The following is an 18970-nucleotide window of genomic DNA, read 5'->3' as shown; positions in this document are numbered from 1 at the left end:
GAGACAAAGAAGGACACTACATAATGATCAAGGGATCGATCCAAGAAGAAGATATAACAATTGTAAATATTTATGCACCCAACATAGGAGCACCTCAATACATAAGGCAAATACTAACAGCCATAAAAGGGGAAATCGACAGTAACACATTCATAGTAGGGGACTTAAACACCCCACTTTCACCCATGGACAGATCATCCAAAATGAAAATAAATAAGGAAACACAAGCTTTAAATGATACATTAAACAAGATGGACTTAATTGATATTTATAGGACACTCCATCCAAAAACAACAGAATACACATTTTTCTCAAGTGCTCATGGAACATTCTCCAGGATAGATCATATCTTAGGTCACAAATCAAGCCTTGGTAAATTTAAGAAAATTGAAATTGGATCAAGTATCTTTTCTGACCACAACGCCATGAGACTAGATATCAATTACAGGAAAAGATCTGTAAAAAATACAAACACATGGAGGCTAAACAATACACTACTTAATAATGAAGATATCTCTGAAGAAATCAAAGAGGAAATCAAAAAATACCTAGAAACAAATGACAATGGAGACACAACGACCCAAAACCTGTGGGATGCAGCAAAAGCAGTTCTAAGGGGGAAGTTTATAGCAATACAAGCCCACCTTAAGAAGCAGGAAACATCTCGAATAAACAACCTAACCTTGCACCTCAAGCAATTAGAGAAAGAAGAACAAAAAAACCCCAAAGCTAGCAGAAGGAAAGAAATCATAAAAATCAGATCAGAAATAAATGAAAAAAAAATGAAGGAAACAATAGCAAAGATCAATAAAACTAAAAGCTGGTTCTTTGAGAAGATAAACAAAATAGATAAACCACTAGCCAGACTCATCAAGAAAAAAAGGGAGAAGACTCAAATCAATAGAATTAGAAATGAAAAAGGAGAGGTAACAACTGACACTGCAGAGATAAAAGAGATCATGAGAGATTACTACAAGCAACTCTATGCCAATAAAATGGACAATCTGGAAGAAATGGACAAATTCTTAGAAATGCACAACCTGCCAAGACTGAATCAGGAAGAAATAGAAAAACTCTATGCGAATAAAATGGACAATCTGGAAGAAATGGACAAATTCTTAGAAATGCACAACCTGCCAAGACTGAATCAGGAAGAAATAGAAAATATGAACAGACCAATCACAAGCACTGAAATTGAAACTGTGATTAAAAACCTTCCAACAAAGAAAAGCCCAGGACCAGATGGCTTTACAGGCGAATTCTATCAAACATTTAGAGAAGAGCTAACACCTATCCTTCTCAAACTCTTCCAAAATATAGCAGAGGGAGGACCACTCCCAAACTCCTTCTACGAGGCCACCATCACCTTGATACCAAAACCAGACAAGGATGTCACAAAGAAAGAAAACTACAGGCCAATATCACTGATGAACATAGATGCAAAAATCCTCCACAAAATACTAGCAAACAGAATCCAACAGCACATTAAAAGGACCATACACCATGATCAAGTGGGGTTTATTCCAGGAATGCAAGGATTCTTCAATATACGCAAATCTATCAATGTGATAAACCATATTAACAAATTGAAGGAGAAAAACCATATGATCATCTCAATAGATGCAGAGAAAGCTTTTGACAAAATTCAACACCCATTTATGATAAAAAAACCCTGCAGAAAGTAGGCATAGAGGGAACTTTCCTCAACATAATAAAGGCCATATATGACAAGCCCACAGCAAACATCATCCTCAATGGTGAAAAACTGAAAGCATTTCCACTAAGATCAGGAACAAGACAAGGTTGCCCACTCTCACCACTCTTATTCAACATTGTTTTGGAAGTTTTAGCCACAGCAATCAGAGAAGAAAAGGAAATAAAAGGAATCCAAATCGGAAAAGAAGAAGTAAAGCTGTCACTGTTTGCAGATGACATGATCCTATACATAGAGAACCCTAAAGATGCTACCAGAAAACTACTAGAGCTAATCAATGAATTTGGTAAAGTGGCAGGATACAAAATTAATGCACAGAAATCTCTGGCATTCCTATATACTAATGATGAAAAATCTGAAAGTGAAATCAAGAAAACACTCCCATTTACCATTGCAACAAAAAGAATAAAATATCTAGGAATAAACCTACCTAAGGAGACAAAAGACCTGTATGCAGAAAATTATAAGACACTGATGAAAGAAATTAAAGATGATACAAATAGATACCATGTTCTTGGATTGGAAGAATCAACATTGTGAAAATGACTCTACTACCCAAAGCAATCTATAGATTCAATGCAATCCCTATCAAACTACCACTGGCATTTTTCACAGAACTAGAACAAAAAATTTCACAATTTGTATGGAAACACAAAAGACCCCGAATAGCCAAAGCAATCTTGAGAACGAAAGAAGGAACTGGAGGAATCAGGCTCCCTGGCTTCAGACTATACTACAAAGCTACAGTTATCAAGACGGTATGGTACTGGCACAAAAACAGAAAGATAGATCAATGGAACAGGATAGAAAGCCCAGAGATAAACCCATGCACATATGGACACCTTTTCTTTGATAAAGGTGGCAGTAATGTACAATGGAGAAAGGACAGCCTCTTCAATAAGTGGTGCTGGGAAAACTGGACAGGTACATGTAAAAGTATGAGATTAGATCACTCCCTAACACCATACACAAAAATAAGCTCAAAATGGATTAAAGACCTAAATGTAAGGCCAGAAACTATCAAACTCTTAGAGGAAAACATAGGCAGAACACTCTATGACATAAATCACAGCAAGATCCTCTCTGACCCACCTCCTAGAGTAATGGAAATAAAAACAAAACTAAACAAATGGGACCTAATGAAACTTCAAAGCTTTTGCACAGCAAAGGAAACCATAAACAGGACCAAAAGACAACCCTCAGAATGGGAGAAAATATTTGCAAATGAAGCAACCGACAAAGGATTAATCTCCAAAATTTACAAGCAGCTCATGCAGCTCAGTAACAAGAAAACAAACAACCCAATCCAAAAATGGGCAGAAGACCTAAATAGACATTTCTCCAAAGAAGATATACAGACTGCCAACAAACACATGAAAGAATGCTCAACATCATTAATCATTAGAGAAATGCAAATCAAAACTACAATGAGATATCATCTCACACCAGTCAGAATGGCCATCATCAAAAAATCTAGAAACAATAAATGCTGGAGAGGGTGTGGAGAAAAGGGAACCCTCTTGCACTGCTGGTGGGAATGTGAATTGGTTCAGCCACTATGGAGAACAGTATGGAGGTTCCTTAAAAAACTACAAATAGAACTACCATATGACCCAGCAATCCCACTACTGGGCATATACCCTGAGAAAACCAAAATTCAAAAAGAGTCATGTACCAAAATGTTCATTGCAGCTCTATTTACAATAGCCCGGAGATGGAAACAACCTAAGTGCCCGTCATCGGATGAATGGATAAAGAAGATGTGGCACATATATACAATGGAATATTACTCAGCCATAAAAAGAAACGAAATTGAGCTATTTGTAATGAGGTGGATAGACCTAGAGTCTGTCATTCAGAGTGAAGTAAGTCAGAAAGAAAAAGACAAATACCGTATGCTAACACATATATATGGAATTTAAGAAAAAAAATATCATGAAGAACCTAGGGGTAAAGCAGGAATAAAGACGCAGACCTCCTAGAGAACGGACTTGAGGTTATGGGGAGGGGGAAGGGTGAGCTGTGACAGGGCGAGAGAGAGTCATGGGCATATACACACTAACAAACGTAGTAAGGTAGATAGCTAGTGGGAAGCAGCCGCATGGCACAGGGATATTGGCTCGGTGCTTTGTGACAGCCTGGAGGGGTGGGATAGGGAGGGTGGGAGGGAGGGAGACGCAACAGGGAAGACATATGGGAACATATGTTTATGTATGACTGATTCACCTTGTTATAAAGCAGAAACTAACACACCATTGTAAAGCAATTATACCCCAATAAAGATGTTAAAAAAAAAAAATTGACCCTCGGGACTCCCCTAGTGGCACAGTGGTTAAGAATCCACCTGCCAGTGCAGGGCACACGGGTTCAATACCTAATCCGGGAAGATCCCACATGCTGTGGAGAAGCTAAGCCTCTGCACCACAACTATTGAGCCTGTGCTCTAGAGCTCACAAGCCACAACTACTGAGCCTGCGAGCCACAATTACTGAGCTGGCGTGCCACAACTACTGAAGCCCAGGTGCCTAGAGCCCATGCTCCGCAACAAGGGAATCCACTGAAATGAGAAGCCCATGCACTGAAATGAAGGGTAGTCCCCGCTTGCCCCAACTAGAGAAAGCCCGTGCATGGCAACGAAGACCCAATGCAGCCCAAAATAAATTAATTTATTTTAAAAAATTGACCCTCAAATAAAGAAGAAGAACCAGGTTAAAAAAAAAAAAGTGAATGATGGTGATTCCACTTGTATGAAATTCCATAAAATGTAACCTAATCTATAGTATCAAAAAGCAGACCAGTAGTTGCCTGGAAACAGTGGGCCTAAAATAAATAGATGTTCAAAAAATATTTATTGAACATCTGTTTATTTCAGGCACTCTGTTAAACAATTGGTATGTATTATCTAAAACTTTAATATCCCTTTAGACATGACTATTAAAATTGAGATGGGACCACTGTTAAGATGAGAAAATTGAAGCTAATATTTTGCTAAATATCATACAGCTAATTATATCTAATAAAATTATTTGAATAATTTTCTAATAAGTAGAAAAAACAAAACCTAAAAGTAGATCAGCCTTGTATCAAAGTCCTTACTTTTGTATCAGAGTCCTTACTTTTGACACTGTGCTTAAAACCACTCCCTTCAGGCCTCTATCATTTTCTGGTGAAAAACCAGCTGTAAATCATTTTGAGAATTCCTTGTACATAATGAGTTATTTCTTGCTTGTTGTTTTCAAGATTTTCTCTTTGTCTTTAGCTTTTGACAGTTTAATTATGATGTATCTAGGTGTGAATCTCTTTGACTTTATCCAACTAGGTGTTACTGAGATTCTAGGATGTGTAGGTTAATGTTTTTCATCAATTTGGCGATGTTTTTGGCCATTATTTTTTCAATATGCTTTCTCCTCCTCCTTCTCCTTCTGGAATGCCTATTATATATATATATATGTTGGTACATTTGATGGGTCACACAGATCTCTAAGACTCTGGTTCTCTTCATTTTTTTTTTTCATTTTGCTCCTAAAACTGATTTCAATTGACCTATCTTCAAGTTTGCTAATTCTTTCTTCTGCCTGCTCAAATATGATATTGAGTTCCTCCAGTCAATTTTTCATTTCAGTTATTGTACTTTTCAACTCCAGAATTTCTACTTGATTCTGGCGGGTTTTTTTTTTAAATAAATTCTACCTTGTATTGATATTCTCTATTTGGTGAGACATCATTCTCATAATTTCCTTTATTTCTTTAGACATGAATTCCATTAGTTCTTTGAACATATTTAAGATATACAATTTAAAGTCTTTGTCTAAATGGAATATTACTCAGCCACAAAAAGGAACAAAATTGGGTCATCTGTAGAGATATGGATGGACATAGAGACTGTCATACACAGTGAAGTAAGTCAGAAAGAGAAAAACAAATATATTAACGCATATATGAGGAATCTAGAAAAATGGTACAGATGAACTGGTTTGCAAGGCAGAAATAGAGACACAGATGTAGAGAACAAATGTATGGACACCAAGGGGGCAAAGGGGGTAAATGGGATGAACTGGGAGATTGGGATTGACGTATATACACTAATATGTATAAAATAACTAATGAGAACCTGCTGTACAGCACAGGGAACTCTACTTCACTTAGCTGCACAGTAGAAAGTAACTGAACACTGTAAAACAACTGTACCCCAAACAAATAAATAGATAGATATTAAAAAAAAAATAAAGTCTTTGTCTAATAAGCCCAACATTTGGACTTCTTCAAGGGCAATGTTAATATACTGCATTATTTCCTGTGAATGGAAAAATTTTTTGTTGTTTCTTTACATGTCTCATATTTTTTTCTGTTGAAAGCTAGGCATCTTAAATAATGTAATGTGGCAACTCTAGAAATCAGATTGTCCTCTAACTGAATTTGTAGAGTACAGAACTATATCTGTAAAGTCTGTATTCTTGCCATATGTGGCCACTGAAGTCTTTGCTTGGTTAGCTCAGTGGTCAGCTAATGACTGAACACAAATTTCCTTAAAGGCCTAGAACTGATCTTGGCAAAGAGGTTCTATGTCTATGTTGGGGCGCACCTTCAATACTCATCAGGCAGTTGACAGCTCTGCCTTAGCCTTCACATCCTGCTTGCACAGAGCCTCAAAGTCAGACAGAGATGAGAGCTTAGGACCTTCTCAGGTACTTTATGAGAATGCTCTCAGCTCTGGGCATGCCTGTGATCTGCTAGATCCCCAGGAATGTGTCAGAACTTTTCAAAGTCCTCTATGGACATCTAATTCCTCAACTTTTCCTTTTACGCTTTTTGGTTATCTACTGTTTGCTACCATTCTTATCCACCACCTCAGGCAGCTGTGATATTAAGCCATTGCTGATGTTTGTTTTCAACAGATGCCCCAGAGGAAAAGGTTATTTGCACTTGGTGAACTCAGAGTCAAATAAATTAAAAAAAAAAAAGTCTTGTGAGTGAGTTCTTCCAGGGAACCACCAGAAGTGTCAAATAATGATGATTCTCTCAAAATGGGGTTTTAAAGACGCTCCATTACTATTCTGCACCATCCAGTGGCTGCCAGGCTACTGGTTTTTAACTATGAATGTAGGCTGTTTAGTCTTCAAGGCTACCACAGAGCTGAGGAATATGGGAATGAAGCAAGTTTAAAATGCCACAAAGCTTACTATTCTTACCAAATTCAGTTACTTTTCTTGAGTAAACACTTCCTGGATTGCTTCAAACCTTTGGTTAATTTCCAGGGTTCTGAAAAATTAATTCTGACAATTTTTGCTGATGTTCTCATTGCTTTTATGTAGAAGAGGATTTTCAGAGGTCCTTATTTTGCCATTCCCACTGTCATACTTTTCTTTTGTTTTTAATATTTCTGTGAAATGTTTAATTAGGTGTACCACTTGTAAATGGCCATTTAAAAATCTCAGTTGGAGAGTTTTACCTTTTATTAGGAAAAGTAAACCATCTGAATGTATTGTGCCCACATATTCAGTCTTAACCCTACTCCTTCATTTTACATTTCTATTTATTATGTTTCCTAATTTTGTTTCTTTTTATTTCTCAAGTATTTTTAGACATCTTTATTCCTCTCTTCCCTCTAACCATCTGAAGCTCTACTTGGTACTTCTGTTTTACCATAACTTACTGTAAACATACACACTAAAATATCTAAACATATTTTTATCAAAATAAAAATGGAGTATAGTAAACACATAAAATCAGATTCAAAACAATGTTTACAACAAACAAAACTATTTAACTTATTACAGTGTACTTTGGTGTTTCTGGTTTGGGAAGAAGACTTGAAGTAACCATAATAATTGCTGCTATTTACTGAGTGGCTACTATGCACCAAACAGGATGCATACCTTTTGTTAATTCATTTAATCTTCACAACTCTGTAATAAACCTTTTTATATACTACACAGACCCAGAGAATTTTATTAAAGTGCCCAAAGTTACACAGATTACAGATAAAAATATCATGGTTCAAGCTTGGGTCTGCCAAATTCCAGAGCCAAAGCTCCTCTGCTTCTCAAACGCTTTTCCCTTTAAAAATGTAAGAGCACATTTAGCTGGGAGGGGTGTGCATGTTTATGAGAACAGATAATAGAAAGTTGTCTTTCTCAGTATCTCTCACCAGACAAAATTTTAAATATAGAGAAGGAAAAGAAAATATCATGATAGATGAAATCTAGAAAAACAGAAACGTGCTAAAGGATGGCCTGGAAGGAAGGGACAGCTGGGGTGGTATGAGAAGGAAGTCAAAGAGACAGAGAAAGTCAACCTATTTTGAGTGAAGGGAACAGACAGGAGATGAGCAAAGACAAAAGAGACCGTGTGGGTAGGTGTCATCAGTTAGAGGGCAAGTCACTGGAATTTGATCAATCGACAAGAATTTATTTACTGGACTCCAGGGCACTGTGGGAGATACTAAAGAATGTAGAGTAATTTGGGGAATGATAATGATGTAGACAAGACAGATGGCTTAATGCTGAAGGAAAAGGCTAGAGACAGGAGGCAGAAGTAAATAAGTAAAGGCAATCCCCATGTAAGCTAGCTTGCATATCAATCTGGAATTTCTGTGGGAATGGTTAAGACATAGAGGAAGTGCTAGGGCTGCTATTGAATTATAGGTAAAAGATTTGTAGGCAGAAAGAGGAAGATGCCAAATCACCTACTGCTTTTGTGTAAATTAAAAGATTATTAAAAATTAATGAAAATATACCCACATGTACATACACACTACAGACAGTGCTTTACATCCTCCTTCCAAATGTAAAGGTGGCCGTTAGGCTGAGAATGGGTAGGGCCTGATGAACATGACTAATATTGAATAGGTCTGACCTCCTCAGAAGGCACCAGGAAGTCTGTGTTGGAGAAAATTACAAGCAAGACTTAAAAGGTGCCTAAAGACATTCAACAATGTAATGAAGATGGATCTCCATTTGTTAAAGTGCAAGGAAGTCAAGGTTAGTTGGTGCTAGTGGACATGGAACCCAGTTCAGAAGCATGAGAGGAAATGAGCTTTCTGGGTAGACCCTTACTATATTATATGTAATAGACTCTCAAATGTGCATTCATTTACTCTGAAGTATCTGCTGAGTATCTTCTATAATAAATATGATAGCTGCCAGAAGTCTGCCTACATTCTAAGCTACTTACATTCATTATCTCATCAAATCCTCACAACCATAATATGTAGTTGTTGTTATTTTCTCTATTTCAAAAATTAGAAAAATGAGATGCAGACATGTTACATAACTTGCCCAAGATCCCATATTCAGTAGGTGGAAGAGGAGATTCACATCTTAATCTCTGTTATATTTCTTTTACCGTGAGACAGGCACATTTTAGGTACTGGGGATATAAAAAGTAATATTTAGCAGTCCTTGTTCTTTTGAAGCATATAGACTAGCTGGGAGACAGAAAGCCGAACAGTTGTAACGTGATAAAGTATTTACTGTAACAAGCACATACTGAGTGAATGAGTAAAGAAATACCCAAATTTGCCCTGGGGTGTCAGAAACTACTTGAGCATAGACTTTAAGGATCAACAATTGTTTCCTAGGGGATGCAGGCACAGATGGAATTTTAATACATACAGAGCAGTGCATACAAAGACCCAGAGGTAGCAAAGAGTTTGAACCACTTAGGAAACTCTAAGGAGATCAGAAAGACTGAAACCTATAATGTAGAAGTACAGTATCAGATGAAGCTAGAGAGGCAAGCACTTGTATGTAAAGCTAAAGAATATGGTTATATCCTGTAGGAGTTGGAGAATCACTGAAGTCAGTGCTGTGAAGAGTTTGGTCAATATAAGTGATTCTACATGGTATTATATCAGAGTCCATAAAGCTATAAAAACTCAAGGACTGAAGATGTCCTAAGGGTCACAGCTAAGTGGCAATGGCAGCATTACAAATGGAAGACTCCACTGGCTATTTGAGGGCAGGTGGTGGGAAGGCAGCCACATGCTCCAGAGACCTGGGCCCAATGCACCAGAGGCTGCAGCAGGGGTGGAGACACCTTGCACATAACTGCCTTAGCCAATTATTTCATTCATACATTTGTTCATCCAATACACACATGCTAGGCAGCAATAGCCTTGGTAGCATCAATATTTCAATAGCAATACCCAACATAATGATGGACAGCCTTTGAAATCCATAGCTAACCTGCTGGAAATTGACTTCAGGTATGACGTTGGTGAGGACCTGTTTAGAGATTTGTGGAACAGCAGTCAAATACTACTTGGAGAATGCCAGTAGTAAGTGTCCTGGAGGACACTATCTGAAGTATCTGGGGTGAGCAGGGATGAGCCTATCTGTACAAATTCCCCAAAGCTCTGGGCACTGCGATAGTCCAACAAATCTCAGACAACAGGCACAGTTTAACACTTTTGAGAGAAGGGGGATCTGCAGGAAACAACCACACTCTTTTATACACCCAACAGAAGACAGCATCTAGAGTATAAGTAGCAAAATTCCAATTATATATAGCCAAGAATAATTGAACAGACTCCCTGGGTTATAGAATTGAGATACTTCCTCCCAGTGGGACAGAGATCAAAAGATTTTTCGTAGAGGCTCAAGTCATATATGTTTGTATGTAAATGCATATGTTTATATAGTAAATGGATGTTGTCATTTCATTCTTGCCACCAATTAGCTATTTGGCCATAAACAAGCTGCTTCCCTTCCCTGGGTTTCAGCTTTCTCATCTATAACATGAAAAAGCTGGATCTGATGATCTCTAAGGTCCCTTCCAGCTATAATATTTTATTAGGATTCCAGATGGTTACTGGGGATGATAAAATTTTTTGTCAACTTATAATTATGTTGTGTAAAATTATTACGACATTAGATTTTTCTCCTCTTAGGAACTGCCGTGTGAAAATGACCCAACAAATGCAGAATTTACATCTTTCTCAGTCAAAAAAACATAGCGCCCCATCATCTCCCAGTGCTGCCAAACGCCTGTACCGGAACCTCTCTGAGAAACTGAAAGGGAGCCACTCTTCGTTTGATGAAGCCTCTTTTAGAACAAGAACTGACCGGCTGAGTCTCAGAAAGACTTCGGTGGTAATAAAACTCTTTATTCTCATCTTGGTTTGATTAGTGCAGTTGTGTTTGGATTTAAGGAGATACTACGATGATCCACGTTTACTCCAGAACCTGATGTTTGCAAGTTTATAAATGTTGAAAGTCAGGTAAGGTAGGAACTGCACATATATATGTTAGTCGAAGTTTACGTGACTGTGAGATTTTCCCTTTCTTTTTCTTAATTTCTTTTCCTTTATTTCCCTTAGTTTTTCTTTCTCTAATAGACCAAAGAGCCCACAAAACAGCAGCTTGACAAATATGGAGTTTGAGATTAAATAGGCTTTCTGAGAGATCCAGTGTTCATTCAAATCCAGTGTTCATTCAAATATTGAATGAGCAATGAACAATATTTTATTCACTTATCTGTAATGTATACCCCGTATGCTTTCCAAAGGCATTCAAGACAGAATCCAGGCAAAAACAAAAAAAATGCAAATGTATTATACAATGGTAAATAAATCAATAGCGATGGTGATTGTGGGGGACAGCAAGGGAGCAAGGAACGGAAGAAGAAAGAAGGAAGGGGAGGAGGGTGGGAGGGAGGAAGGAAGGAAAAAAACTGGAAAAAGAAAATAGTGGGGATGGAAAGAGAAATAGATATACCAAAAACCTAGGCAGATACAGTACCTAAAATTTGTCATTACATTTACCTCTGAGTTCCTAGTCAGTCAAAGCAGAAGGGGAAGGACAATTGGTAATAGCATTCCATTAGCTAATAACTGCAAGTATACCAAATGAATATCTTCCTGTTGCTAAGTCCTCCGGCTTCTATAAGATGTCATAGTGAATTATGTAATGGAGAATAAAGAGTGGTACTGGGGATGTTATAAACATTCTCACATAGCAGCTTCTTATACTGCCCCTCAGTAAAAGCTGAGGGCATAATATTATCATGCTCAGCAAGGGTATTTCTGCAGGGGGTAATGGCACCATTTGTTTGAGCTTAAAACAGAAATGAGCCCTAGCCTTTCCAGATAGAAGCGTACCAGAGTTTGCCAACAAAAGCATATGGCGAAGGGAATGACTTAAGAGTGAGAGCAAGTATGGCACATGAGAAATTAGACAGACTAAGAATCACAAACAAATACACAACTGTGTTGTTTGGACAGGGCAGCATTTTAACTTTGCACTCATTTGTTTTCTAGTTTGTTTTCTCATTTCAAACTCATCTTCTGGGAGGGCTTCGTTGTGGCTGAGTTACGGCCTAAGCATCAGAGGCTGTTCAGCTTAGCAGATTGTCGACAAAACACTTTTCGGTTCAGCAGACTGCCATGTAGCAAAGAGAGCTGCATATCAAACAGTTCTATCCCCTGGGTCCCCTTTGTCAAAACAAGCATTTGCATAATAGCTTTGTGTTTTCCTCCAATTTCATTCATGTGTGACGCACTCAGCTATGTCGACCTGTAGCCTTTGAATGGGAGAATTGAGTTTTGATGAGACTAAAAATAAAACCTGCCTACCTAAATATGTGGTTACTGAAGACCTTCCACACTTTAATCAGGCAACCCCTATGCTAGCTCAGGACCATTGGTATTTCAACATGTTTAAACACCTGGCAACTCTTGGAGAAGATACCAGATAAATGTATGAATAGTATATGTGTTGCTCTTATCCCATGAGCTACAGAAATATGTATTTGAGAGAATTCTAAAGCTTTTCTCCTTTGCTTACTATTAATCCCCTGAAGAACCTTTCAAAGGAAAGATACTGTCTTTAGCTATTCTCTTCTATAGGTGATTTGTATCCTATGAATATTCAACTTTTGGCCCTCTCAGGCCCCAAAGCAATTGCCACCCATTCACTGAAACCTTCCCTGGACACCACCTCTTGAGCCCCTCACCTGAGGTCCCAGGTATTCAGTGGCTGGGGCTCAGGGTTGAGAAAGTGTAGAGGTTAGTATAAAGGAGTCTAGGAGTTAGGGAGTCAGCCTGCAGGCAGTGTGGACCTACTAGAGATTTGTAAATAAGGAAGGGACATGTAGCAGTGTAAATTTTAGAAAGACTACTCGTATCAATATGGAGTAGGGATGGAGGAGACTAAGACTAGCAACAGGTAGGTCACTGCCATGATCTGGTAACAGTCTGAGAAACAGTCAAAACACGGGGACGGAAAGGGAGGGGATGAGTTTGAGAAACAGAGAAAGTGTATTCCAAGCTAGTCATAATTTAAATTACCTGTGCTGTGTTATCTATGCCAGCGTTTTCCAAACTGTGTTTGGTAGAAACTTATTCCAGGACAGTTAAAACAAATATAATGAAAAATATGTTCTGTGAAAAAATATTTGAAACAGGTCATATTTCTCACCTATTAGAGAGTCATAATTGCATGTTAAAATTACTAAAGGGCTTGAGAGATCTTACAATAAAATAATGCAGTAACTTGGTTTAATCTAATGTTTACTAAATTCACTTGACCACATGCTACTTTCTTCATAGAACACCTTATGATGGCCTACTGAACAGTATTCCAAAGACTGGTTTGAGAAACACTGATGTTTGCTCTTATCTGTAGACTGTATACTATATTGTCTCAATGCATCTAAATATACAGATCTTTTCAATGTTCATTAAAAAAGATGGAGGGAGGGTCCAATAGTGTTTACTTTGGAGACCTTGGAATAAATAGCAGTTATACCACTTATAAGTGGGAATGCAGTCACTGAAGCAGTCCCTAAAACTCAAAACAGCTAGGCCATGAAGACAAGCTGGTCTATGAAATTGTGCGAACCTGCTTCATTCTCTTCCAGAACTTCCAGGGCAATGAAGCCATGTTTGAAGCAGTTGAACAGCAAGACATGGATGCTGTGCAGATCCTCCTGTATCAGTACACATCGGAAGAACTAGATCTCAACACACCTAACAGTGAGGGGCTGACACCTCTGGATATCGCCATCATGACCAACAATGTGCCCATTGCTAGGATTCTTCTGAGAACAGGGGCCCAAGAAAGTCCACACTGTAAGTAAACTCAAGAATAAAACATGTACTATTAAGGCCAGACCGCAGCTTTATGCCACTGAAATAGCCATTGCTGGCCCTTAGAATGAATGGTTGACTAAGCATAGGCGCTGAAATCCTTTACATGTTTTCATGAACTTTCATGCAAACAGTGATAGTGTTTATCAGTCTAAGCATCAAGTTACGTTCTAAATAGAATACACAGAATGTTATTGAAAAGGAACTTCCTCGTAAGAATTGAATGCAAGTTTTAAGATATGTGAAAGACTCCAAGTGAGGCTATAGCACAGGACATATACATAGAAAAAAGAATGAGATAGAAAAGAGAATGAGTATGTGTGTGTTAATGGCTTTCTGTCCACAGTCAATATGGTGGTTCCATTCATTCATTCACTCATTCAACAAACAATGAGGAAAGGGCATGTTCTAAGTACTAGGAATGCAGTGGTGAACAAGACAAAAATCTCTACGCTCAAAGAACTTACGTACTAGGGGAGGAGATTTCCAACAATCAAGTAAATAGATAAATTAATATATAAATTCAAATAGTGATAAATACTATGAAGAAAATAAAGTGAATGAATAGGTGGAGATTGATGGAGTGGGAACTATTTTAATAGGGTTGGGCAAGAAAAGCCTCTCTAATGCAGTGACATTTGAGCCTAGTCCTAGGCAATATCAAGGAATGAGCTATGAGAAGACATGGGGTCAAATTTTAGGCAGAGTGAATGGCAAACACTCAGAAAGGTTCTGAGGCAAGTAGGAATGAGACTGCCATATCTGAAGAACAAGAAGGCCAGTGTGGCTAAAGCAAAATGAACATAGGGGAGAGTGATGGCTGAGGGACAAGTCACAGGGACCAGATCATACAGGAACAGATTAGCCAAGGTGAGAAGTTTCACTTTGATTTTAAGTGTGATGGGGAGACAGTGAAACAGTTTAAGCAGATGAAAGACATATTCTGGGGACTTCCCTGGCAGTCCAGTGGTTAGGACTCGGTGCCGTCACTGCTGGGGCCCAGGTTCAATCCTTGGTCAGGGAACTAAGATCCTACAAGCCGCGTGGCATGGGAAAGAAAGAAGGAGGGAGGGAGGGAGGGAGGAAGGAAGACATATTCTGCTTTATATTTTAAAAGATCATTACAGGGCTTCCCTGGTGGCGCAGTGGTTGAGAGTCAGCCTGCCGATGCAGGGGACACGGGTTCGTGCCCCAGTCCGGGAAGATCCCACATGCCGCAGAGCAGCTGGGCCCGTGAGCCATGGCCGCTGGGCCTGCGCTTCCGGAGCCTGTGCTCCACAACGGGAGAGGCCACAACAGTGAGAGGCCCGCGCACCACAAAAAAAATAAATAAATAAAAATAAAAAAATAAAAGATCACTACAGCCGTCTGTGGAGAATACACAGTGGTTAGGGCAACTGTGAAACTGTGAAAACCAATTAGGAGGCTATTCTAATGGTCCAGGAGACAGATGCCAGTTGCTTGGACTAGCACCATAGTGACATTGATGGTGAGCAGCGGTGGAATTCTGAATGTATTTTTTAACGGCTTTATTGAGATATAATTCACACGCCATACAATTCACTCACTCATCATGTACAATTCAAAGGTTTTTAGTATATGCGCAGACTTGTGCAACCATCACCACAGTCAATTTTAGACCGTTTTCATCCCCCCAAAAGAAACCCCATACCCTTCGGCTATCTCACCCCAACCTCCCCACTCCTCCCAGCCTTGGGCAACCACGAATCTACTTTCTGTTTCTATAGATTTGCCTCTTCTGGACATTTCATATAAACGGGATCACATCGTATGTGGTTTTTTGTGAATGGCTTCTTTCTGGATGTATTTTGAAGTAGAGCTGATAGTACTTACCACAGGGAACTGCTCTCAGGTCATAGACCCCGCCCAGGAGTGGATGGGATAAAATCATATAGCCCTTGCCCTGTGCCAGGCACTATTCTGAGCACTTTACATGTATTGACTCCTTGAATCCTCACACAACGTTCTGAGGGAGGCACTCATATTCCCTTAGGTGCAAACTCTCTGACCCAATGACCACAATGGCTCTGAGCCACAGTTTTTATGTTTCCTAAAAGAAAAAAGTAAACTCATCAAATTGTTAGTTTCACTAATACTGATTCACTCACTTCCAAGTGGTGAGACCCAGAAGGCTGAAAGAGAAGCAAGCAAATATATAATTAGAGGTCACATCTCTGCTCCTAAATTTCATAAACCCCTGCCACCCAAAAACTAGGTACAGAGGCAGAACCTTGTATCATAAAACTCTTTATTTTAAAAATGCTAAACTCACCACATCCATGTCAAAAAGAATGAGGACTTGGGTTCAGTAGCATTGGGGCTCTTCAGTAAGAGCTCCATCATTAAAGTGCTGCTTCTTTTTAGTGGAATTGGAGGATTTGGAGGGATGGGCAAATAAGGATGGAAGAAATCAAAAAGGTTTATTTGCTGCCTTCCAATTTATGTTGCAATAACGTCTGTCCTAAAGATGCAGTGAGAGAGCGGTGGAGAGAGAATCAAGGGGTCTGAACATAGAGAATGCAGACTGAGCCCCATTCTATAGGAACAAGGAGACCATTCATCCAGATGTTGCCTGCACTGAGCTGGATGAAACATTAGTCTTACTTACCTGAGACGCTGCAAAGAATTTCTGCATTTTCCATGAAACCAGTAATACTCCCAATCTCCCCAATCCCCCTTGTGCATAATTAAATCTCCATAAAATAACCCAACTACTAAATATTTAGTTAAACCGAAAGCAAATTCATTCAAAAGATCCCTGGTTTTTCTCATTCCCTGTGGGACGGTAACCACATTACCATCACAAACTTGTAAAGGACAGTGAGAGAGAAACCCAGGTTTTAGCTTCTAGGAAATACGACACCGAAGTCACCTCGGCCACCCAAAAAGTTAAAGAGATAGGATCATGTATAGACTCCCACATGTGTAAAAATGGCAAAGGACTATTGATTGAGAAACTATGAAATCTCCACATACATTATCTCCAGTTTTCACACTAGCCCTTCAGGATGATGTTATTACCTCCATCTTGAAGAAGAGGAATTCGTGATTCTGAGAGGTTAAGTGACTGACCAAAGGTCACACATCTAGCAAATGAATAGGGATGTCAAGGATTCAAGTCCAAGTGTGTGAGATACTATGCCTGGAATCCTGCTGTGCAAACTCACTGTCTTTCCAAGTAACTAATAAAGAAGGCTGTGGCCGCTGGGCCCCTGTACCTTTCCCTTTGAGCCTTTGCTAAAATCCTATGGTGTATTTCTTTGTGCTGCTCTGTGAGCTGAGATGCCATTCCTGTTGAAAAAAGGCAGGATAGAAGAACACAGTCTGTTTTCAGGGATTTTTAATTCACTTTATGTATCAAGTACCAGAGAAATCAAATTGCTTCTGTGCATGAGTATGAGCCAGCCCATGAGGAAAACCAGAGTCTCCCAGCTAGAACCAGATAAGCAAGCACCCACTGCAAACTGATCCCCGGAAGCTGCAGAGGCAGGATAGAAGAATGAGGTCTTAAGTTCTCAGAGTATTTTACACATTGCAAAAATGCTTTTGTTTGCGTCATCTCACTTGATCCTGACCACTGGCTTGTGAGATGAGAGTTAGTTTCCTCGTTTTGATCAACGAGGAAACTGAAATAAAGACAAATAATTCATCCAGTGCTCCAAAGCTAATAAGTGGTGGACTCATGATTTGAACCCACATCTTCTGTATTGTTTTGGTATTTGTGGAAAAGCATTAGCACACTCACTGTCACACTGCAGATGTTCAATCCCTTCCTTCCCTGACTCTCCATCTGTCCTCTTCTAATGCCTGTTAAATATTTCAGGATTTCTAATAGGGTAAATTTTCTGTCTTCCCTTCCCCTGTGTGTTCCCTTCTGAAAACAGCCCAATACTCTTTTCACTATGCCAACCAAAGATCCTGACGTAACTCAGAAGAAAGTCCTCTGTAATTCTCTCCCTTTCGTAACAGGAATCACAAAGACACAGATACGTTTAGGGATTTACCTCCTAAGCCACTGGTCAGGCATGTCTTCTGGGCTTTAGCCCCTGAAATCATAGAGCTATATGAAGGTGTTCTGAATAAGCATGGCTTGAAATTCAACCATGTACATTTCCTTATTCATAAGGAAAGTTCCAGAAGTGGCCACCCAAATTTGCACACTGCCCCAAGTTTAAATATACACAGAACCTCAGCCTGCTCATTAGATGAATCTACTATCTTTATTCGGCAACTTTTTTCTGTTCCTCCCACCTTTAGGTAAGCAGCACAAAGTAATATCATTCCTTCTAGGAGAAAACTTTAGCCATTGTTGAAGTAGAATCCCTCATACGTGTGCCAAGCTCAGGAAACAGGCCCAGAATCTAAAAGGACTAGCGCTAGGAAAGTTAATGTACAAAGCTACTACAGGATACCTGGGGGCTATACTTTTGATTTTTTCATCCATTCAGTATCCCACTTGCCATAACTCATACTCAGTTGAACAACGGCTGAGAAAGACTTGCTCCATAACTGAAAGTCCCTTGTCATAAACCCCTCCCTTATTCTAACTCATATCCTGCCTCTACCCTCGAATCACACTTCAACAGTCTCCAGGACGAACACACCGAATCATCAATGAGGTCCTTGCCTTTCTGAGGCTGCTATCTATTTGGCATCATTTCGGCTCTATAAACAGTAACCGTAAAGAAACTAGTTCTTTTTGGATACCTACCATGTGCAAATCTGGTCACTCACATGGATGTTATCTCATCTTTTGACCACAATACCTGGCACATATGTAGGTGCTGATAAATTTTCAGTTGAAATTTCAGTTGAATTTTAAGCCCTGCCTAATACTGCTGGGAACTGCAGGTATTGAATTTTAGCACATACACACACACACACACACACACACACACACACACACACACACTATGTGTACAGTGCACATGCACACATACATACATGCACTTGCACACACAATGTATGAAGAAAACTTTGTCTTCAAGTAAGTTACACTGTGGGGAACCTGTTGTTGTTGCCATTATTGTGTTTTCCAGGCATTGTTTTGAAATTTGGTTGCAGACGTAGCCTGACTGTTTTTATTTCTACACGGATTAATAATATGGCAGAATGCTTCTCATTTTTAGTCTTTCTGCCCTTTCCTA

The 18970-nt window shown here is 39.1% G+C and overlaps 1 protein-coding gene across 1 annotated transcript in view; it reads left to right on the top strand.

Moving 5' to 3' along the window:
- ANKFN1 (ankyrin repeat and fibronectin type III domain containing 1) overlaps positions 1 to 18970 on the top strand; it is a gene marked incomplete at its 3' end in the record, with an annotated part of 433720 nt that overhangs the window by 284047 nt on the left and 130703 nt on the right. Inside the window, exons 4-5 of the mRNA XM_082859995.1 lie at positions 10605 to 10806; positions 13574 to 13784. Of these exons, the coding sequence (XP_082716121.1) occupies positions 10621 to 10806; positions 13574 to 13784 (397 nt within the window). The 5' untranslated portion in view covers positions 10605 to 10620. The remainder of the gene's footprint in view (positions 1 to 10604; positions 10807 to 13573; positions 13785 to 18970) is intronic.

This window comes from Leucopleurus acutus (genome assembly GCF_964270905.1).
Source record: "Leucopleurus acutus genome assembly, chromosome: 19".
Taxonomy (NCBI): Eukaryota; Metazoa; Chordata; class Mammalia; order Artiodactyla; family Delphinidae; genus Leucopleurus; species Leucopleurus acutus.
Note: the sequence above shows the minus strand (reverse complement) of the source record. Positions and strands in the feature narration are given on the sequence as shown.